The following is a 23,000-nucleotide window of genomic DNA, read 5'->3' as shown; positions in this document are numbered from 1 at the left end:
GTGTTTCATATCAACTCAGCCTCAGTGAGGAATTGATTTAAGCATTTGTGACCAAAGTTCAAGTTCCTGAATCCTTCTTAATTTTGAAAATGCTGATTTGTTGACAATGATTTTTGCCACAGTTGATCGGAAGATTTTTTTTTTTTTACCTAAGTCAGCATTAAAATTTCTAGATTTAAAAAACCCTGAGTAACACAGATTTGCAACAATTTATCTTTAGTGTATATTTTAGTCATTTGGCTGTGTAATGGTACAGGCAATCACTCCTAAGTATTCAATAAGTTAGAGAGTGGTTTCGACTTAACAGCAAATACTCATTGTAAGAATGCTGGAGATGCTTTCACTGCAGTCCAAAAATTTTTTTTCTCTGAAAGATTAAATGGATTGTTGAAGAGTGAAATAGATTGTTGAAGATGTTAGCCTTTCTATTTCTAAATTTCAGCTCTGTACGTAGTTACTGGAAATATTGGCAAAGATACTTCTAAGCTAGATTTGCTGCTCTTACAGAGTTTTACTTCAGCGTGGAGTTTTTAATCTGTAATAATAGTGACCACAGAAAGGTGTAGCCCTTACAGAATTTCTTACCTGAAAAACAATTAGTAAAAAATGGGGTTTTTTTTCAAAATAGCTGTCAGGTTTAGCTTTGGCACTCTGTTTCACTGTGAAGAGTTCTGTTAGTAAGAACTCGCTCCATTCATTTTCTGTTCAGTGCTGTTCTGTCAGAGATCCCCCTTCTTTGCAGCAGTCTGTGCAAGTTTCTCAGGAAGCAGTTCTTCAAACACTAAATAATCCTGGTCTCTCTTACATACAGTACTTCAGAGTCTCTTCATTAGGAGAAGTACCTCCAGGTGTTCTAAGTGTTACAGTCCTTAACAGCAACCTTTAAGTCTTGAATTAGATTTATTTAAATCATCAACAGTCAAATGTAGTGGTGTCACAGTGGTTTCCCTATGTAATCTAGAAATGTCAGCTATTGCTTTGAATTTGGAAAGCCATGTGGCCTAAGTTTTTTTGCTGCAGAGATGTTCATGGCTTGGTTTTTTCCTTGGAAAATATCTATCAAATAGTGAGCATTTGTAGATATTCATCTGCATAAGATGAAAGCCTTCAGCTCCTGCTTGGTATAACTTCAGAGAAGTTGAGCTTTAACAGCTGCTTTGGAAATGAAGTATTCATTATTAATCGTCATTGTGTGTGCCAGTGTATCTTGAGTTTTTAATCACTTGCAAGTTTCATGACCGAGAGAAATTTCTAAATAGCACTACAAGCCATGAACAACCAGAAATACATCCAGAAATCTTTCTTTCTGGTTATGATGGACTTAGGTCTCTCCCTCCTGATAGGTATTTTTGGTTCACTACAATTACTAGTGGAAATAAAAGTAGCTAAACCTGATAGATGGTCTAAAGAAATGTCCACAACTTTTGTTGACAGATTGGGTGACAAATTTCTGAGGTAGTGGGAGCTGAGGAAGTAAATATTGTAGACATACACAGGTGTAATAGACCTTTGCCCAAAACTGTGCAGTGGTGCAGTATTGGAGAAAGTAGAGAGGGGCTGCACCCTGGGAGGTACAAACCAGGGATTCTGCATAAAACAGGCTTGTGGAGTAAGAGAATGATTAGATAAATCAGGGAGCTCAGGAGGTTTTCTGTCCTCCTGGTTAATCCATGGCTCTGTCATCTAAATATATTCAAACAAAGTGGGCATGTGACCCATCTTAAGTCTTTCCTAGAAATGCTATTCCATACATGTTTCAGTACTTAGTGGGAAGATTCCTGTGGCTTATTTCCAGAGACTGTGACTGCTCAACCTGATGGTTTGTGAAAAAGCACTGAGTGTTAACTACCTGGTAGGAGCTAGTAAGAAGTGATCATTGGTTCATCAGATGATGTTCATTGTTCATTTTTCATTTTAGCACTTGAAAAACTTTCTTAATAATTCTGAATGAATCTTTTCTTCACTTCTTTTTTTTTTTAATATAAGCTTCTGCATATGCAATGATTTATGTCTTTTAGTTGCTACCAGTGAACTGTAATCTTTCTATGAGTATTTGGATGTCTTTGGAATAACTTTCTTCTTCAAATGTTAAATCTTTTTGTAGATTGTTTTATTGCAAAAAAAAAATATATTAATGCTGAAGACATGTAGTTTAATTGGAAAAAAGTAATCTTTATTTTAGGGAGTGAACGCTCTGTGAGCTCTGTTGTTCTTGCAGCCCACCATTTTTATTGTCCACCTGACTCTGTTTCTCTTTGCAGGTCAAAGTTGCAATCCTAAAATACATAGAAACTCTTGCGCAGCAAATGGATCCAGGAGATTTTGTAAATTCAAGTGAAACTAGGTTAGCAGTGTCTCGAATCATCACCTGGACCACAGAACCTAAAAGCTCAGATGTTAGGAAGGTATGTTTGTTCATGTGTCCTTAGAATTGCAAAACATTCCAGGTAATTAAAAATATTGAAGTAAAAATTTTAAATCAACATCTTGAAACTCTCCATCACAGTTGTGTTTTTATATATGTTAGTATGTTGAGATTCTGTTTCATAATTTATCATTCTTCATTGCAAGTACTGTCTAGTACTAAAATCTCTTTACTGGCCATTTTTGTACAGTTTTAATATTACTTCAGAGACCACCCCCTGTGATACTAGATAGCATATTTATATCAAGAGTGAGTGGTAAATTTGGTAGCAAACTCAGTGTAATCTCTGTTGGATTTTCTAGAGTCCTTTATTTATAAACAACAGGTAGGTAGATAGCTGTTGAACCTTGGACAAAGAAAGTGCTTTGATAAGGTTATAGTCTTATTGTCATAGTCTTATTGTGATGGTGCACCACCCGTGCAAACCTCCCTTTTCCACATAATGAAATGAAAATGTGAAATGAAAATTAACATTTGTGAGCTACATAGACACAGCAGGGATAAATAACCCTAAGAAATGTACTAGTGCTGTCTTTGGAAAGGGTTTCTAAACAGCACTTCAATTTGTAGAAAGCAAAAAAATCATTTTATGTGTGGTTTGATGGAATAGTTTTGTTGTTCTGATGATTACAGGTCATGCTGTGTAGCTGCCATTTTTAGCATGTCAACACTACAAAAATGTACCTTTTATGGTTTCTCAGTGCAAGTGTCTGCAACGCAGAGAGCTAACTCTTCTCTTTTTCTGTTTTTGCAGTTTGAAAAGCTGCAGCAGTTAATTTGTTGAGATTTGTTTGCTTCTTTCAATTAAGTTTGAGTTTTGGCAGCTTCATCTTTTCTGGAGAAAGCAACTTCCTTTGTTTAGGAGGGATGTAGGAAAGAATAGTAGGAACTGCTTACAAATTGTAATGTGAAGAAAAAACAAAAACAAAAATAACCAAGACTTTTTGGTATCTAGAATGGTTGTAATACATAATAAAAAAACACCAGAGAGTTTTTGTATTGGGGGTAGTGTTTTAGTCATTCATTTCTTGTATAACTTCACAAGTTTGAGAAAACAATAATAGATGACATCCAATGGACTTTCCTTGCCTAGATATCATATTCTAGTAACATATAAAAGATCATAAAACAGGAGGAGAATTGAAACAGAGCTATCTTCTACATCTGTGAAGTTTTAGTCCCGAGACACGTGGCAAACTGTCTTATCTGATGGGTCGTAACCCTAATAAGCATTTTTATGTCAAAAAGTAACTGAATCATGCTAGGAATTACCAGTGTGTTTAACCATCTGGAACACCTTAATTATGTAAATTTTCAGAATTTATTTTTCTTTCCATAACACAGCTCTTTGAGGCAACTAACTGCAAAAATCCTTTAACTCTTGAAAGTAAAATTTTGCCAATTAGAAGTCAAAAGAGTTATTCTGATAGTATAAAATGTTTAATTCTCTTAACAGTCTTCTCAACCTGCAATCACAGCCTTCTTAATTTTATTTAGTGTAATAACCTTTGTAGAACTTAATGTAATTTCTTTAAATTAAAAGTTTTTTAAAGAAATTTCTGTGTAATTCATGGGTTTGGTTTTTTCCTTAGCAAAAACAGTTCCAGTGCTAAGTATTATGAAAAATCCTAGTTGATTAGTCTCACATTGGGCACTCTTAGTGTAGTTCAGTAACATGGGACTTCTTTCTGGAAGGTAAAATTCTGTTTAAAAACTTAGATTTCTTCCAAGATTAGAATGTTTCTGGGAAAAGTTTGAATCTGTTATTAGATTTTTAAGAAGAAAGCAAACCAAAGAAATATTTCTAATCCTTATTTCAGTCATTTAAAGGTAATCTCTATGTGAGTGTATTTAAATCTCAGCAGAGACCTTATGCTGGGGAGAAAAAAAACCTCTAAATACTCTAAAATGCAGGGTTTCTTTGGCAAGGAAGAAAGAGAGAAAATAGATAATTGCATTGAAAACCTTCTGCAAGCCAGTATCAATTTTGATACTATAGGCAGAGCTTCATTTTGTGCAGACTTGATGGTATCAGTTTCTATCCTGATACAGTCCTGGACTGGCTATTGTGTTCTCTTAATAGCAGCTTAAATAGACACAGTATTAAGGAGAGGAGACTGGCTAACTAACTAGACAGAAAAAAGAAAGTGGTGATTCCCAAACCTCTGCTCAGCTGGGAAATTTGTCTTGGTTTTGCTTTGTATCAATTTTGATTAATAGACTGCCCATTAGAAGTGACAAGGACAGGAGAAACATCAGACAGATTGCAGAGGACATTCAGGGTGATCATTTGAAGGGAAGGCTGTCAAAGGGACAAGGAAATAAGTGTTAAAGAAAACAACCAGTCATGAGTATGCAAAGATAATTTGTGGCAATCTGACACGCTAGGATTTTTGTTGTTTAACTTAATACTGAGATGTGTGCAGGTATGTGTGCTCATACCTTGGCTCTCCACTTTTAATTAAAAAATGCTACAGTTCATTGCTCTGGAAGCAAAAGGAGGGAAATAAATGTCTAAAAGAATTTACTAAACTACTTGCTTGGAGTGTATTGGTGGTTATGCAAGCTGCCTATCATTCTGTCTAGCATGAGGCGCTGGTTCTCTCCAGTGCATGGCACATATTGAGGGTGAGCTATGTAAGTTGCTCATAGTTGCTTAGTCTTACAACCACAGTCTTGTGTTACAAAGAAGTCTTTCTGGAGAACTTCCTCCAGCTCTCATTTGCACTTGTAAGTTTAGTTACTATGTTGACAGGTTTGTTATACTATCCAGTGAATCTTCATCAGACTGTACAAACATGACTTGATTCTTTCAATCAGCAGCTCCTGTACTAGAGGGAATCCAGCTATTGAGTAATTTACTGTGTTGCTTTGTTAGTAGAGAACGCTGATTTCTTTATTCAGGTAAAAAAAAAACCAAAACCCAGCATATGTAAAACATGCTGTAGGATGAATGTGATGGTAAAGATGAACTGATTAAATTGAGAGTATGGGAGGTGACATCCAGTACAAAACTACTCCACAGTTTTCATCATCAGAATATGTAGTCAGCTGAATTCCACTGCCCATGACGTTTGCCTGCCTTTTAGAAAGGTTAAGGGAAGCAGAGGCAAGGCTAACTAACCAGTTTGGCTGTAGGGTAAGTTATGAGGAGTATCAAGTGCTGTGATCACTACTGTCTCATTCCACATTAGGGTATCTTGTTTGGTTGGGTTTCTGCACTGCTAACTCTTCCTTTTTAGGCAAGTGTGTTACCATCTGTAATTTTTTACCACTTGCAGAACTCAGTAGAAAGGATCACATGCTTGCTGCTGCCTTGAGTGTTTCATTTCTCTCTCTAAATTTATTCAACTTCCCAAACTCTGAAAGCCATTTTGCAAATTCCTTCTTTTTTTTTTTTCCTCAGTAAGGATGTGGGGCTGTGGGGCTTGAAAAGCACTTTTCTGAAAGACTGCTTGTTACAATGATAGTTGTGTGCCTGAATTTATCAAAATCAGAACTTCAGCTTGCCAGCAAATATGAATTGCTTTTGTTCACATCTGTTAACATCTTTATTCAAGCTTGATCAAGACTTAACTCACATTTTGTGATTACCACTCATTATGGCATCTTTTGCTGATAAAATTACTTTGAAACTCTAATTAATGTCTTCAGTTTGTGTTTTCTTCTTGTAGGCTGCACAGTCAGTGCTGATTTCCCTTTTTGAACTCAACACTCCAGAGTTTACAATGCTGTTGGGTGCTTTACCAAAAACATTTCAGGATGGAGCCACAAAGCTTCTCCATAATCATCTCCGGAATACAGGCAACAGCAGTCAGGTATCCACACTTCTGTTACTCTTCCTTCTGAAGTTACTGTGTAAAAGCCTACTCAGTAGCTCTCTATGGAATGTCTTTTCCTCTCTGCAGTTACAGTTTCTAAGTCTGTGTTGCTTCCAAGTGGCTTAATAGATTTGGATGTGCTTCGTAAGAGTAGATTATTTTGTACTTTCTAATTTCAAAGTTCCACACGATTGAAATTACTAGTAATGGGTTAGACAGTCCAGGAATTTACTTGAAGCTCTTTAAATGTTTCTGGGCACCAGAAAAATAAATATAATAATAAATATAGTAAGTTAAAAGGGATGCATTTAGTCCTACTAAAGTATCTTTTCTCACCTCTCCTTCTCCAGGGATCGATGGGAAGTCCTTTAACAAGACCTTCTCCACGCTCCCCAGCAGGTTGGTCAAGCCCTCCTCTCACTTCCCCAACCAATACATCACAGAACGCTTTGTCACCAAGGTAATGTAGACTGGTGGTGTTACAATTCCACATCTAATGCTTAAAACACATTGTCCAAAATGGAACCCCAGCAATGAAAGCATGGGCAAAATTTTGCACAGAATGACAGATGCTCAATAATAATCCCTCTTCCTCCATAGAATGAAACTGCTCAGCCTCCCAGAAGGGTCTGACATGCTGGCCTGAGGTGGGAAAGGGCTGTCCATCTTGGAATGCAGATGGATTAGCAAGAGAGCAAACCAAAGTGTGCTTCTCTAACAAGTGTTAAAATATGTCATCTCGGGTCATGGTGTAAGCCCAGTTAACAGCTAAGCATCATGCAGCCACTCAGTATCCCCATGGTGGGATATGGGGGACAATCAGAATATAAAAGAGAGAAAACTGAGATAAAGACAATTAATTAGGTAAAGCAAAAGCTGCATGTGCAAGCAATAGACAATGAATTTGCTACCTCTTATGGGGGGGTCAGGTGTCCAGCTGTCCTCAGGAGAGCAGGGCCCCACCACTTGTAGCAGTGACCTGGGAACTCAATTGCCATGATTCTAAACATCTTCCTCCTTCCCTCAGTGATATATGCTTAGATCATGATGCCATATGGTGTGAACATCCCTTTGGTCAGTGGGATCAACTGTCTCAGCCATGTCCCCTTCCAGCTCCTTGTGTACCCCTGGGCTGCTCACTGCCAGGGCTGTGTGAGGAGCAGAATAGGCCTTGGCTCTGTGTAAGCACAGCTCAGCTGGTACTGGAACAGCCCTATGGTAACAATCTCATTTCCAGCACAAATCCAAAGCATAGCCCTCCAGCCAGCTACTGTGAGGAAAGTTAAGTCTGTCCTAGCCAAAAGCAATACACTGGGTCATCAAACCAGATTTAATACTGGGGAGATTAAAGAAGTAATAGCTTACAAGTGTTTTTATAGTAACGATGTTGTCAGCAAAGTGGACAACTGTGTAATTTTGCTTTTACCAGTCAACTTGCTGTTGAGTTTTTATCAGTGTTCCTTACTTTAGGACTTTTTTCAGACTAAGAGGATGGTGTAAAAATTCCAGTTGTTTCACATTCAGCAGAGAAAAACAGAGCAAAATAAGTTTTTCTTCAGGCAGATGCTGTTACCTAATGTAGCCTTTCCTTTATCTGCTTTCAGTGCTTTCTGTGTCAGTGGTAGTACACTTATTAAGGCATACCATAATACAAATTTGTATTGTGAAGAGACAATTTTCTTAAAGTATTTCAAGAAAAGTAATAATTTTAGTAATATTTCCTGAGTCTCTATAGTTGCCTGCTAATGTGATTTAAAGGTACAGATCAACAGAATAAATCCATCTTACTTCCTATGTCCTTCTCCATGGCCCACAGTGCATTTGACTATGACACTGAAAACATGAATTCTGAAGATATTTACAGCTCTCTTCGTGGAGTCACTGAAGCCATTCAGAATTTCAGTTTTCGTAGTCAGGAAGATATGAATGAGCCTGTGAAACGCGACGCTAAAAAAGATGATGGTGATTCGGTGAGTATTTCAACTCAGTCCATATTGGTATCAGCAAACTAAGCTAGTGTCTGATTGATTGCAGATAAGAAGGCATCTGTTTCAGGAGGTTTATATTCTTCTTAAATTGGGCATTTCTCCTGAATCACTTAAGAGCTTTGGAAAAATATGTTTCTAGTCTTGAGCTGCATTTTGAAAACGTAAATGCTGATTTTATGTAGCAATGTCTGTGTGTTTAACATGTTAGCAGTTTAGAAATCTGTGATCTTGCAAAACAGCTGAAAATATTTTTTTGAGAAGTTTGTATCCTAACATAGGTTTTTCTGAATGTTTTATTTTATTTTGTACACCTGTGGGCTGTTAAGATGCAATATTTAAGGCTCCTGTTTCTGTGGAACTTTGGCTGCAAGATTTGTTGAACTTGCCATATACATATATGCTTAAACATATCTTTAATCACTTTGCATCAGACTTGTAAGATAAATACAACTATTTTTGGTTTATGATTTATTTTTTTGGACAACATACATTTTCTTTTTTCTGGGTTTTTTTAAGGAAAGCAGTGTTTAGGGAACTAAGACTTCTTATTAGAAGGCTGGTTTGAAAATTCTAAGCATTTTGAAATTTGTAAGTTTTTCACATAAATGAATTAGTGATGCAGTTAATGGAAAGGTGTAAGAGTGTGTTTCACATGCTCATGTGACACTTCCTCTCGTGCAGATTTGCAGTGCTTCAGGAATAGTGGACATGCGAGCGGGAAGCGGTGTGAGCGATACAGGCCGGACAGCTCTGGATAACAAAACATCATTACTCAACACCATGCCTCCCCACTCCTCACCACGCTCACGAGATTACAACCCATACAATTATTCTGATGGTATCAGTGCATTTAATAAATCTGCTTTGAAAGAAGCAATGTTTGATGATGATGCAGAGCAGTTTCGTGATGGTAAGATTCAGATTACATTCTGTGCTAGAAGAAGAATGATGAGATTTTCTATCTTGGAGTTCAGTTTCTGAAGCTATTGTTAGGAAGATACGTATCACTTCTTTGAGTGGTTTTTACAAATGCTGTATTTTAAATTAGTTTATTTGTTAGTCATCTCTTTGAGTTACATTGTTGGATTACCTGGTATCTGTAGAGACTAAGGGTAAAAGTGAAGGAAATTAACTATGTTGTATACTTACACTGAAATATGTTATACACTTCTGAAAGCACATCCTTTATTGGTATTGCCAGTATAAATTTACCTATCAGATTGTTTTATGATTGAAATTTAAAGCAGGAGGGCGGAGAAAAGATTTACAGCAAGGAAGTAAAACTGGATCAAACTGGTTTGGGAATTAGGTGAAAGATTAAGTATTTTGTTAGTAATATATTTATATTTGAAACATGGTACTGGCATTTCCTATTGACTAAACATTATTTTTAAATGAAACAAAACAAACTGGCTTTTTACCAGGAAGGTGTTTCATGTAGGCCATGTAAATCCAGGAACATGGGTTGCTGTTCTGTAGGCTTCCAGAGCTTCTTTATGATATTTCTCCATTTATCTTTAGGTATTTCTTTATATCTCTGTGTTAAGAAGATTCCAAAGTAGCACTGCTGTCATTATTTTAACAAACAGTGGTTCTCATAATCTGGTATTCACTGTTGTTCAGCTATAGATTAAGTTTTTAAGTAAACACTTTCTTAATAATAAGGGACAAAGTAATCATCTCCCTTCTACCTGTTTTGCTTTTGTCATTCTGCACAAGATGTGTTACAGAAACAATTGAAAAACAGAGTTATTTTTTGACATGGTGTTTTATCCACCTATTCTATAAGTTGGCTTTAAGTTTGCATCAAATCAAAACCAAATTCAAGTATGGTGCATTTTTCTTTGTTTTTCTTACTTATCATAAAGAAGCATATAATGTAGCCAGATACTATCATCTGAAAAAGATGGAGGGAAAAGCACTGTTTTACAAATCTTATCATGTACATATTAATAATTAAATAGCTTTGCCATCCACATACAGAAACAGGTTATGTTCGAGATTCTGTATTAAAGGATCTTGTTTTACATGGGAGAAGCCTCCTACCTTCTGACAACATTTTTTTGGGCATTGCATTAAGCCAGATGCAGTCTGTGCTGTGCCAGCATGATCCAGTTTGTAACAACTCATGACTGGCTGGAGTGAAGCATCCCCATCTAGTATGAGTTTGTGCTGCTTGGAAGAGTAGTGCAATGCATTATTTAGGTCTGCTCTTTAATGGGTCTTGATGAAGTACTCGCTTTCATTCCTGTGCTGTTCACCCATAGTATTTAGCTGTATCATGCACATTCTGTCATTTGTGTGTTACTTTTAAAATTTCACTGGGATTATTTGCAAAAAGTCTGCAAGACAGAAGATACAGTTGGCAAAATACCTTGTGTGTGCGACTCCTCTGTTGAGAGTTACACACTTTCCCCATAAACCTGAAGTGCTAATTAGTTATCAGTTTTTGGAAACTCCACAGAATTGCTGCTTGTTCCTGACACAAAATTACGTTAGTACTGGATTCCCAGCTATCCTGTTTTGCATTACTGACAGAAAGACGTGGAAATACAAGGCTAGATGGGAAAACCTTAGCTGCTCATACAGTCCTGTCAACAGCACTGGGGCAGGAACATGTATTTTACAGATGGTTTGTCTGGCAGTTGAAAATTTTCTGTGGAGGAGATGCCATAGTGCCTCACATGACTCACATTTGAGTGTTTTCCTTCTCTTGCATAAAAAGGTTTTCAGAGTAACAACTTAAATCTTCCAACCACTTGCACTTTGGTTTTTCCCCCAAGGGAAATGCTTTTTATCTGAAGCCTAAGGAAACCTGGCTCTCCAAGTCACTTCCAGACTTAAAAGCAGTTCACAGTCTCTGTTTAAAAAACAGTGTTCTTTTCCAAAGAAGCTTATTTATTTCAGCTTACTTCCATGGATTGCACTTTCCAAACATCTTCCTTTTTACCTCCCACTTTGTAAATGGACTTAAGATTTCTGCCTTCACTTGGCATCTTCTTTCTTTCAGACCATTCCTTTGATTTAACATGATAATTTTTAGTTCTTATCCTGTTCTTCAGAACATTTGTGATTGCTCCTTAAAGTGATGTCATCTACAGATTTTCTGAGTTGGCTCCACATTACTTTGAATGCATCCAGCAGAACCAGGCTCTGCACACATCCAAGCAAGGACATCGCTCATATCCTTCTGGATTAGTAGAAAGCCATTTATAATCCAGTCACCCTGCAAGTGATTCATCAAGTTTTGCACTTGCTTTGTTTGCTTTTTTTGGCCATCATGCTTGCATAGTTTTTATATTAGGATGCTGTGAGTGGCAGTAGGAAAATCTTTCCAAAATTCAGGACATACATGTTCCCTTTTAGCCCTTACACTGTTTGTCCTGTCAAAAGGATATTATTTGATTGGTTTGAAAAGAACTGTTCTTCATCAATTATTTATCTCTCTAATGCATATTTTAATTCATTCAAATAAAGGAGTTGTATCTGCTCCTCTTCATTTGTGTTTTGTTTCCTTTCTGAAAAAGAAATTTTGAGAGTAGACTTTGAACGTGACTTCTTCTATGCCTCTCCATTCTTATCTGGAGAATGTTTGGAAATTAAATACTGGGTGCTAAGTCATACAAAGGAATGGAAAAGGCAAGTTGAAAAGGCATATCTCTGTTGGTTAGCTTCACATTATTCAGTTATGTAGTCTGCTACTGGAGCTTCTTTCCTCCTCTTATTCCTCCATGGACATGGCTATTACTTTCCCCTCTCTTTAACCCTTCCATCCATTCATCTATGGATGAAAATACTTTATTTAAATGAAAATATGTTATTTAAACAGATACAAGTAGTTTTGCTAATGATGTGTCGGTATGCATTCTCTGAAATTGGATTTGCTGTAACTATAATCCTTACAGTTTGGTAGAACAGGTATAATAGTGCTGCCAGTAAAAGTAATGACCTTTCTTCCATAAAAATGACTGTCCATTCTGCTCATCTGCTTTAAATAACTGACCTAACGCAATTTCAGTCTGCCCTTTAGTCAAACATTAATCATCCATTAATACAGAGGCAGCAGAAGTGTTTGTAGTTTGCTTTCAGTTACTGGTACTCCTGTTTATTCATGCAAAACAGAATGCAAATAGGAATGTGGGGTTCAAAACTGGCATGATTTTTACAGTAGCTGATGTGTGATATTAAGACACTTAATTCTGTGTTACTCAGCATTTACTGTTTTCTTTGCATGAATGCTTTGTACAGCATTTCAAGGGCTGTGGTTTCTCAGTGTATGATATAATTAATTTGTTACGGAGGATGTATTTCATGTGTTAGTTAATACATGCAGTCATTTCAGGAAAGGTGCAATGCATTTGCATTGTATGCCAGAACTTCCAAATTTTCACCTTAGGAAAAGGCATATTTCTGTTAATTTATCCAGATGTTTCAGTGAAAAGATGGAAGCTTAAAGGCTAAATGGGTCTCAGTGATGGAATAAAGATAATCAAGTTTATGCTCAAGTTTTCATTAAGACCATATTTAAGTTTCTTGACGGTTTGCAGTCCAGTGTTTACAAATACATTAATTATGTATTAATAATGTATTTTTCCATTCTCATGGAATCCTCTCTAATAAAAACAAAAATCCAGAGCCATCTCTTAATGAATTGGTTTTGGGATCTATGGGACTAGTAGCCCTGGTTTGCCTTTATTTCAGCTCTTTTGTACAAAGAGCTGTTGTACATTTTTCCCCCCATTTGTTTTAGCAACCTAGCTATTGTGGAATCGTGGCTTACAACAGTCTAAACAATTTTGTAATACTAACATAGAAAATAATTTTTTTCATCTTGAATGGAAGGGTCATATGGGAAAGATGGCCCTTCTTTTATAGATCAGATTTAAAAGGATGCAGAGTATTTAATGGGTACTGCAACCCTAAAAACTCCTGCAGGAGACTAGCCTGCAAGGGAGCTTTTGCTGTGTCATTGTAGGGATTTGGGAGGGATTGTTAGCTTGTTCAGCAGTGTTGGCTGCACTGAAAATGTAGTAGCTAAACTGCAATTCTTGCAGGCAGATGTGGGGGGAAACAAACAAAAGCGTGCTCGGAAACAAGCAAGTCATACTAAAATATATCCTTTAGTTGTACAACAGGCACTGTTATTATTATCTGTAGTAACTGTGTTTGTGCATTCCTTTTTGACAGAGCCTCCCATGGACCATTCTGATCTGGTTGCAGAGCTACTGAAAGAGTTATCAAACCATAATGAGAGAGTTGAAGAAAGAAAGGCTGCCCTGTATGAGCTCATGAAGTTAACTCAGGAAGAGTCTTTTGGTGTTTGGGATGAGCACTTCAAAACAATACTTCTGCTGCTGCTTGAAACACTTGGAGATAAAGAGGTAAATTCAGAAACATCCAGTTAAGAATGTTAACAAAGTACATGGCTTACTTTTTCAGTACCTTTGACATTTGTATGAGCTGTAGAAAGGACACAAATTCCAGATCAGTGGTGGAAAAACTAAAAAACTGTGGAAATACAAAAATGCCATGAAGTCCAATTCCTCTGATGATGAAAAGGGCATCGGTGGTACTTACTTTCTCCAGGATTCCTATTAGTGGAATCTGACATATTTGATTGAATGAAACATTTTGCTCTGAGATTCAAAGCTTATCTGTTTATAGCCCCTGAATGAATCTGGAATATCAAAACAGCATGTGTGGCAAAGCATTTAAAAATTTGTTTCTAAAACACAGTAATACTTGTTGTGAAGAGATTGAGTTCTTTCTGTGTAATAGTTCTCTACAAAGGCCATGTTTCTGAAATTACTCAGGATCAAAAAGACACTAGTATTTGTGTTTGATTTTTAAAATAATTATATAAAGAAAAAGTAAAAAATATATTTGCATGATGGTTTTATCAGCCCTTGTGTTTGCAACTCTGGGTAGCATAGGTAAGTCAAAATAATTAAGTAATGTGTTTATGATATGTAACCTGCATTTTCTGCAAAAAAAGAGATTGAAGAGCTTTCTTTCCTACTTTTATTTATTAACACTAGATTGAGCCTGTATATGTGTGCAAAGCATAATCAGATATTTTTTTCCATTATTAAAGACTTTTCCAGCATCTGAACAAATGTGATAAACATATGTCTGTTTAAAGATGCATAACTCATTTATTTTAATATTGAATCTTTAGCATGCAATTAGAGCTTTGGCACTGAAAGTTCTAAGAGAAATTCTAAGAAACCAGCCAGCAAGGTTTAAGAATTATGCAGAGCTCACAATTATGAAGACCTTAGAAGCACATAAGGATCCTCATAAGGAGGTCAGTAATCAGTTATTTTATTTGTTTAAGGTTATATTATTATAAAATTATTACAAAATGAAAGAGCTGTCCAGAAAATGTGCAATAACCAGTTCTTACTGAAGAAGTAATTTTTTTTTAATAACAAGCATATTATTTTATGTTTAATAACAATGATGATATTAGCTAACATGGGTATGCAAGGAAAAAAAACCCTTGCAGTTCTAAAAGCTCTTGAATGGTTAATATCATCCCTAATAACAATTGCCTTGGGTGCCATCCCACAGGACCATGTGTCACCATGGCTCTTCAAGAAATTACTGAAAGGTGCTTTTTCCTTGTTTGGCATCTTGAGCAGAATATAAATGTCCTAGAGATGTAAAACAAGTTTCTGGATTGCAGTGAGATTTATAGTTGAGAGATGAGACTAAACAAGACAAGGAATTGTCAACCCTTTCCATTCTGCTCCATTTGAAAGCATGGCTTTGAATGGTGTTAAGAGAAAATGCACAGGAATATGTCAGTGGGGGAGGTGCTTGTGCCAGGAATAGTGAGGGGATTCAGGAGAAGGGTAAATGTAACCTTGCTCAGAGTTATTTGTGATGCCTGCATACACAATAAAGGACAATGCATGTAAATATAGGAAACACAGATACAATAACAAACCCAATATTCAACTTCTGACATCAGTGTCACTGATGCTGTGGAAAGAATCCATGTTTATGCTAAATGAGTACATCTTCCCCATGCAATGGCACTTTGTGGAATTTACTTGGAGTTTCAAGCTTTGAAGTTGTGCAATTCCTCTCACCCCATGACTTCATCACTCATTTGATACTCATTTCTCTTTTCCCTTTGCTCTCTGGATTTGTTTCATACACTGTATTTATTACAGTGTCATTTCCCCATTGTTTCTTCTCTGCTCCTGTGCTTTTTTACCTCTCATCATTTTGTGTGTTAGGAGTGAGAGAGTAAGGGATGGAGAGAAAATTTTGAAGGTTTTTGTACATCACTGTGTACCACTCATTCTGTACACTGCTTCCCCTTGTTAGATGGCAGATGCCACCACAGCACCAATGTGAAGATCAGATGTTAATTTTCTCTGTGGTGCCCTTGTTGTGTTTTGAGCATGTGTACCTGTTGAAGTCCTACCTTATTATTCTTGTTCTGCATATTGTTCAGGGTTAAAGTACTCTCTTGTCATAGTTTCTTTTAAAATTATAGGGGAAGAAAAACAGCTTGATTGGCTTCTACAACTAGCAATCTAGGCATGTCATTAAACACACCTTTGAAATGAATGTGAAGGCAAGTTTTATCAGTGATCTCTGACCCAACAAGCAATAACAAATGACAACACAAGAAATTACAGGTTTACAAAGGTGGTGATACTTCATTGTGTAGTTGGAGGGTATGCAGAATACAGAAATTTTAGATCCTATTAAACAAACAGATTTGAAAAACTGATATGTGTATTGCCAAGGGCATAGTAGCCACGGAATACTGGGAAGAATTGTGGTTTTAGAAAATAATGTCTGAAGACTGGACTCTCTGTATATTTCTATAATACTGCAGATATCTTGATAGAAAATTTTTATGCTCAAGACCATTACTGCCAGAAAACAGACCGCAGAGTAAGAGTCTTATACAAATCACTTCTCTGTGTCTTTTTCTTTCAATAGGTGGTGAGATCTGCTGAAGAAGCTGCTTCCATGCTGGCCACTTCCATTAGCCCAGATCAGTGCATCAAAGTTCTCTGTCCAATTATCCAAACTGCAGATTATCCCATTAATCTGGCTGCAATCAAAATGCAAACAAAAGTTATAGAAAGAGTATCTAAAGAAACCCTTACTCAGCTTTTACCAGAGATTGTGCCAGGTCTAATACAGGTAAGGAAAGAAGAAAGAAGCAGCAAACAGACTAATAAAAAGAAACTGTGTACATAGGAGTTGCAAAGACTTGTAAAAAATAGTACCATTTGGTTCTTATGAAGGATTTCACTTGTCTGATAGTTGATGGCTGCCTTGACCCAAAATACTTTCAATAGTTGGAACAATCTCTTTGATTAGCAGGGAGCTAAATTATAACCATGATTAGGACTCAGGAAATCTCAGTAGGATATAAAGTCCTGGTTATAGGTAAGCTTGGTAAATAATTCCAGTTCTAAGATAGTTCTTTCTTGTTCATACCTTTTTCCAAGTTATGTAATTTGATGTGAAATTGTCCATGTTTTATTTGTGTATAATTGTAGGGTTTCATCAGCTGGGGCTTTTGGAGGCAAGAGGAAAGAAGCAGTTTTAAAAAGTTAAATAAAATTAGAAGAATATTCGAGTTTTCTCTTCCTTTGTCTTTAAAACTGAATTTTTTACCACCTTTTCAAGAGCCAAAATACATTAATTTCCTTCATGGATCAAGACTCTTTAGAGTTGGCAGCTGCAGTCTGCAGATTTCTATCTTTAATGAGTGTGATCCAGTCACACATCTGCAGGAAAATAGAGGCTTGCAAGGTGCCGTCAGAGAAGGGAGTCTGAGTGAGACAGCCAGGCATGGAGTGATAGAAAAATGGCAAAAATCCCAAAAATCGTGGAAGAATGAGGTGGGGGTTAACTGAAGAGTCTCTAACTGTTAAGAGAGTTCTTCATTAAGAGCCAGAAAGCTCTAAATTGTGACTGGTCTTTTGCTTTAAGTAAACACCTGTATAATCTATAAAGGTTCTCTTATGTGCTCACCTGTTGCATGCAGCAGCTCTGTTTTCAGTGTAACTTATGAACAGGACTGTGTGGGTTTTAAATTCACCCTGGAAAATGATCATCAATGACTATTAATATGCAGTCTGCTTTTTTACTGCATGCTCTATATTTGTGTGTTTGGGGTTTTCTTAGAATGCTTTGTTGGGCTACGCTGAGAATAATTTCCCATAGACTTCAATGTATTTATTATAGTAAATAACTTTCTGGGGCTTCTGATCATTAACTGATAAGGTATTAAAGTTCATTTTATTGCTTTCTAGGGTTATGATAACTCAGAGAGCAGCGTTCGTAAGGCATGTGTTTTCTGCCTCGTAGCCATTCATGCAGTAATAGGTGATGAACTAAAACCACATCTCAGTCAACTCACTGGCAGTAAAGTAAGTACAAGATATGATTTAAAGAAATCTTGGCTCATAATTGCATCTATGAGTTTGCATTTTGGTTGCCATTGCCAGAAGGTTTCAAAGAAGTGTATAGTTGAAAGAGACTATCAGCTGTATTAATATGGCTTCACTGTAAAATATTCAAAACTGAAAGTCCACAGGTCTTTTATATGCAAGTGTGCAAACTTTTGCATAAAGATCATTACTCAACTATGTTTCTTACTACTTTTTAATGAAGTCAGTTCCTTGTATGCTGGTAGCAGTGATAATGGCTGTATCCAGCAGGCTTTTCCTATCAGTGTTTCTTGTATTTGTTTTCATGCAAGTTCTGATTGAAAAACAAGGAACATAGTATGTCCATGTTACATACAGCAGTTCCCTTTATTCTTCCTCCTTGTTATTTTGCTTTCACCAGTCTTTTCAATATCTCTGATTTGAAATAATAAGAACCAGTCTCTGGTCCTTTTTGTTTCAGGATATTTGTGATTTCATTGACATCTTTTTCATGCAGTTTTTTGCATCTACACAGCTATATTTTAGTTGTGAATCTCTTTGTCCTTGGGAGTAAAAGAGGACAATTAATTTTGTGTGTTTGTGAATAAGACAGTTCTATCTTTAAAATAGTCTCTGTCAGTGATTGTATTTAAAGTGACTCTAGACAACAGTGGAAGCTTTAGTACATACCAGCATTAGCAGCTCTGACTAGAGGCTTAAACCTCAGCAGTAACTTAAAAGATAAAGGAACCCAAAACACTACCATATTTAGAAAAGCATTATAATTGGAGGAAGATATTCCATCTATCTTAATCAAGCTACTTTGTGTCATATTCTTTACATCCTTACAGAAGCTTGAGCAGTTTCCTTGTGTCAAATTTACTCGTGTTTGATGTTTTCATTGGCATGTATGTTCCTTTTGAATAACTGTGTAAAGTACAGTTTTGGTTTTAGGGAAAGAAAAAGGATTAATGTCTTATTTTGTTGTACCATTTCTGTAGTCAGTCTGTATGGCTTGCAAATACTAAACAGAGTTAATTTCTGGCTTAAATTTGCAGATGAAATTATTGAACCTTTACATCAAACGTGCACAAACAGGCTCTGGAGCAGGGGATACAGCAGCAGATATGTCTGGACAAAGCTAATGAAGCTGACAAGAGTTAACCAGGTCTCCTAAAGCAAGGGCAAGGCCCTCTTCAGTGAAAGAAAATCCTTACATGCAACTTCTGGAACTTTTTTCTTGTTTTGTTCCCCCCTTCTTTTGTTATTTTTCTTTTGTTTGGGGTTTTGGTTTTTTTTTTTTTTCTTTAACCAATGGCTGTCCTCAGCCTGCATGAGACTGTTGCAATAGAATTATTCCAAATCTAAGGAAAAACAGTATTAACATCAGTTGATCAAAGCAGAATAAAAATTTTAAATAATCTTATCCATCGGTTACCCTGTTCATAATCCTCTGTGTCTTCCCATTAACTTTTGCCAGTGTTACTGTATTAAAAAAAAAAAGATTTTTTTTTAATGCTAATTAAAAAGGTATGCTTTAAGCTTCAGAAGTTAAAATATAAATTCTGTTGCTTTTCTTCAGCTGCAGATAACATTACCTTTTTATTGCTATTTTGTTTGAGCATCATGTCCTTTGCTAGAAACAAGAAGTGATGCGAAACAAGGCTGAACTAGTCTGAACTGCAGTGAGACTCGTTCACTGTGTTGGTGGTTCATCATCTTATTTACAGCTTGTTTGGGATATTCTGGAGATTGAGAAATATGCCTATAAAAAGAAAGCTGGATTGATCCAGTTCTGTCACAGTGATATTGTTCATTGGTTGTATGTTTGTTGCATAAATAAGAATTTCGTGTGCGCAGCAGAGGACTGGTACAACCAGTACCTCTTATTGTGGGAGACAGCCCTGCCAGGGCAGCACTGCCGAGCTGGTGGCAGTGTGGCAGCCTGCTGGTGAGCAGCAGAGTTCATGGTCACTTGATGGACGTGAACCATCCTTGTCACCTTTCGTTCTTCAAGCAGGATGCTTCAGAATGGAGTGCTCTGCCCAAGCATGCTCAGTATGTATTTATCTTTATCACTAGAATGTTTCCTCTCAACCTAATTGCTGGAACAAGTAGTCTTGTATTGTAACTCACTTGGGATCTTATGACAGCAGTGCAGAAAACTATTTATTCCTTACCTTCCAAAAAGCACCAAGATTTTTCTGCATTGAATTTAAATGGGGGGAGGGGGGAATAGTCACAAATGCTATGGGTCTCACCACCTTTTAATTTAAAGAAAAATATATATTTTGGATGAGTAGGAAAAGCTGCACCAAATTATTTGCATGGTTTTCTTGAATAGCATCCTCAATACCCATCTGGATTAAGGTGTGGAAATGTTTCGAGGGTTTGTTTTTCCATTTTTGAAAAAGAGTTAGTATATTGTGAATAATGGTTCTTTGTATTTATGAAGTTGATAATGGAAAGAGAACAAAGATAAGTAAATGTGTCCCTAAATGTTGTCTTTTCCTTTTTTTTTCCTTTTTTTTTTCCTTTTTTTCTTTTGTATAAGCAGCAAGCTAATTAAGTGAGAAATGGGATGAAACAGTGCCCTTCCCAGGAATAGTGGAACTTTTTTTTCCTGGCGTTATTTTCCCTTTGACTGTGATTTTGTCTAGTTGGAGGAAGTGTGTCCTGATAAGAGAGAAAATAGTGTTGCCAAGGATGATGATCTATGCTAGGCTAAAATTCTCTCTACCTCTTCAGGGTGACTAATTTTTGACTGAGCTGCTGCATATAGCACCCTGTAGAAGAACTATCTACAGAAAAATCTTAATTTTTTTTTTTTCCAAATTATCACTTAATGTCTATTCAACACTCTATTCTTCAACATTGCAGCCAAATATCATAAGAAACTACTTACATACTTTACCTGCTAGGAACCCTGAAAAACAAAACTGAATAAAAAATTGTCGGATGCTTGTAGTTAACATGAAAGGTTGTTCTTACTTTAGTTTGAAGTGAATGCAATAGAAAGAGCTAAGATGTGGTTATTAAAGAAGCAATGCCATTGCAGAGATTTATTTGGAGGAAAAGTTGTAGAAATATATGTAAAGACTTAAATCCAAGACTGTCATAACTCGTTGCTAGCCCTTTTTAGCAGCTACATGAAGAAAATAGGATCTCCTCCTTCTTTCCTTTGTTACGTGTAACATCCTTGTTGTTTTCTACTGTTTAATTACATTGTGTATTTATAGTTCTATGCTTACCATTGTGCATATACTGGCAATAAAATGTACATAACATTACTTAAAAGATTAGCAATGTATACATTCTGGTTTTTCTGTTTTATTTGATCACATGCTATAAGAAAAATTATAAATGTGATTCATACAGCATTGGTTGAAAAAATGTATCTTCATGTTTTATGCATCCAAATGATATTTCTTTATATAGTTACTAAATCTGACTTGGCATTTGAGAACATGCTGTGAATATAGGTATATTAGACAAATTTTTAAAAAATTGAATAGAATATGAACAGTTTCCTTCATCTAGGCAGATTTTTTTTGCTTATTATTTCATTTATTTGTACATTATACATCATTTACATATTATTTTTTTAATATTTAAAAATATTTTTCAGTCTGCAGTCTTGTAGTTTTTACATTTTAATGATACAAAAAGTCACATCAAAAAATTGCACGAATTCTAAGCTTAATAGCCCTGTATGTTATTCCTGCATTTTGTATAGGTAATATTTATTTTCAGAGAACCATTGCAAGATGACTGTTACTTGTCATCTTTTTGAAGATGCTATTTCATACTGAAAATATAAGTTATTGAAAACATACAGTATATATTCTGGATGAAACCTAGTTTTTTTTACATGTAAACAAAAGATATGTTTTTTATCCCCTATATGACTGAAAATTTTTGCTCCAGGTAGGGGGGAGGAAGATATTTACCTGAAGTTTGTTCATCAGTTTTGCTTTGAAGCAGTCTTTAAATGTTTCAAGTGAAGATATCCCATGTATTAAAAATCTCAATGCAATATATTTAAATGAATATTTTACTTGTGATATGACTAGTTTTGTTTCCAGCAGAGATGGGGTTGCTATCTTTGTAAACAGATAGAACCTATTTATATTACATGAACCCATCAGAATGTAACAATTCGGAAAGAAAATTATTTCCACAGCAGCCAGTTGATCAGATTCACTGCATTGCTTTTTGCCTTCATTTCCTATATTATAAGTAGATATTAGCTCAGTTAAATTCAAGCAATGATTAGTCATGCCTTATGTTCCTGCTGGAGGTCGTTTCTCTAATGGATTAGCATTAAAAATCTGGGAAAAAATAGGACAGTTATAAGTTGCTGTTTTTTCAGACAGAGTTTCTATATGTTCCTTCTAATATCCTGTGAAGATATAGGTCATTGCAGTCATTTGAATATTGAAATGTAATTCTTAAAGGTTGGGTTTGGGCTTTAAAAAAGAGGAAGGAGAAGAAAAGCTACATGCAGAATCAGGATGGGAAATGAATATTGTGGATGTCTCAGACTTGGATGTCATTTGCTTTAAGGAATTTTGAGTAACACGTTATGTTCAGATGAAGTCTTAGCAAGGAAGTTGGGATAATAAATGTAAATTGAAAGGAGAGCTGATCATGTAAATTTTCCTGAGTTGGCTTGCTTGTTTGTTTTTGAAGATAAAGGTTGGAACAGATTGAGTTGTGTTTATTATTTGCGGTCTGAGTCACAGAGCAAAAAGAACAAACATCTGGATCCTGAAACACTTACATATTCTTAATGGTCTCTATCCGTGTTTAAAGTCACAAACATACCCATGAAAAAATTGTATTGAGAATGCAGGCCTAAACTGCTCACAGTTTGAATTTTCAGCAAAGGAATTCAAATGCTGATTGTGGCATTGTCCCTTTGGAAACAATCATAAAAGAGAAAATAATTTTGAAAAATAAGTCTGTTGAATTACACTGCAATTACTCTCTATGGGAGGCGAGTGAGAACGGTCCCACTGGCTGTGCTAACTTGCACTGTCTTAGGCTGGGACTTCACAAACACAGAGAAACAATAAACATCAATGTGGTGAGGATGCACAAGCAGTTCGGAACTGGAAGATTTTCTGGAGAACAATATCTGTTGCTTTCTCCCACTTAAAACAGTAAACTGATGAGTTTTGCAATTGCAGTCTACTTCCGGGTAGGAAAAAAGTCAATACTTATATTGAGCTCACTGAAGAAAGCATCTTTAAATTCTCCCCCATGTGAGTTTTCCAACTCATTAAATGTACTTACTTTAAAGATTTGCTTCATAATTTTTGTGGTTTTTTTCTCTTTTGTTCAAACACAGTAG

At 36.1% G+C, this 23,000-nt stretch overlaps 1 protein-coding gene across 12 annotated transcripts in view; it reads left to right on the top strand.

Moving 5' to 3' along the window:
* The window catches only part of CLASP2 (cytoplasmic linker associated protein 2), a 145,997-nt gene extending 123,643 nt beyond the window's left edge, over window positions 1-22,354 (top strand). For all 12 annotated transcript variants that reach the window (XM_050970775.1, XM_050970773.1, XM_050970774.1 and 9 more), the window contains 10 exons: window positions 2,262-2,405; window positions 6,100-6,243; window positions 6,597-6,706; window positions 8,063-8,216; window positions 8,916-9,144; window positions 13,422-13,615; window positions 14,413-14,541; window positions 16,200-16,406; window positions 17,528-17,644; window positions 18,703-22,354. In XM_050970775.1, the coding sequence (XP_050826732.1) occupies window positions 2,262-2,405; window positions 6,100-6,243; window positions 6,597-6,706; window positions 8,063-8,216; window positions 8,916-9,144; window positions 13,422-13,615; window positions 14,413-14,541; window positions 16,200-16,406; window positions 17,528-17,644; window positions 18,703-18,789 (1,515 nt within the window). In that variant the 3' untranslated portion in view covers window positions 18,790-22,354. The remainder of the gene's footprint in view (window positions 1-2,261; window positions 2,406-6,099; window positions 6,244-6,596; window positions 6,707-8,062; window positions 8,217-8,915; window positions 9,145-13,421; window positions 13,616-14,412; window positions 14,542-16,199; window positions 16,407-17,527; window positions 17,645-18,702) is intronic.
* The last annotated feature ends 646 nt before the right edge of the window (window positions 22,355-23,000 follow it).

This window comes from Serinus canaria, chromosome 2 (assembly GCF_022539315.1).
Source record: "Serinus canaria isolate serCan28SL12 chromosome 2, serCan2020, whole genome shotgun sequence".
Taxonomy (NCBI): Eukaryota; Metazoa; Chordata; class Aves; order Passeriformes; family Fringillidae; genus Serinus; species Serinus canaria.
This window is presented reverse-complemented; position numbering and strand designations above follow the sequence as displayed.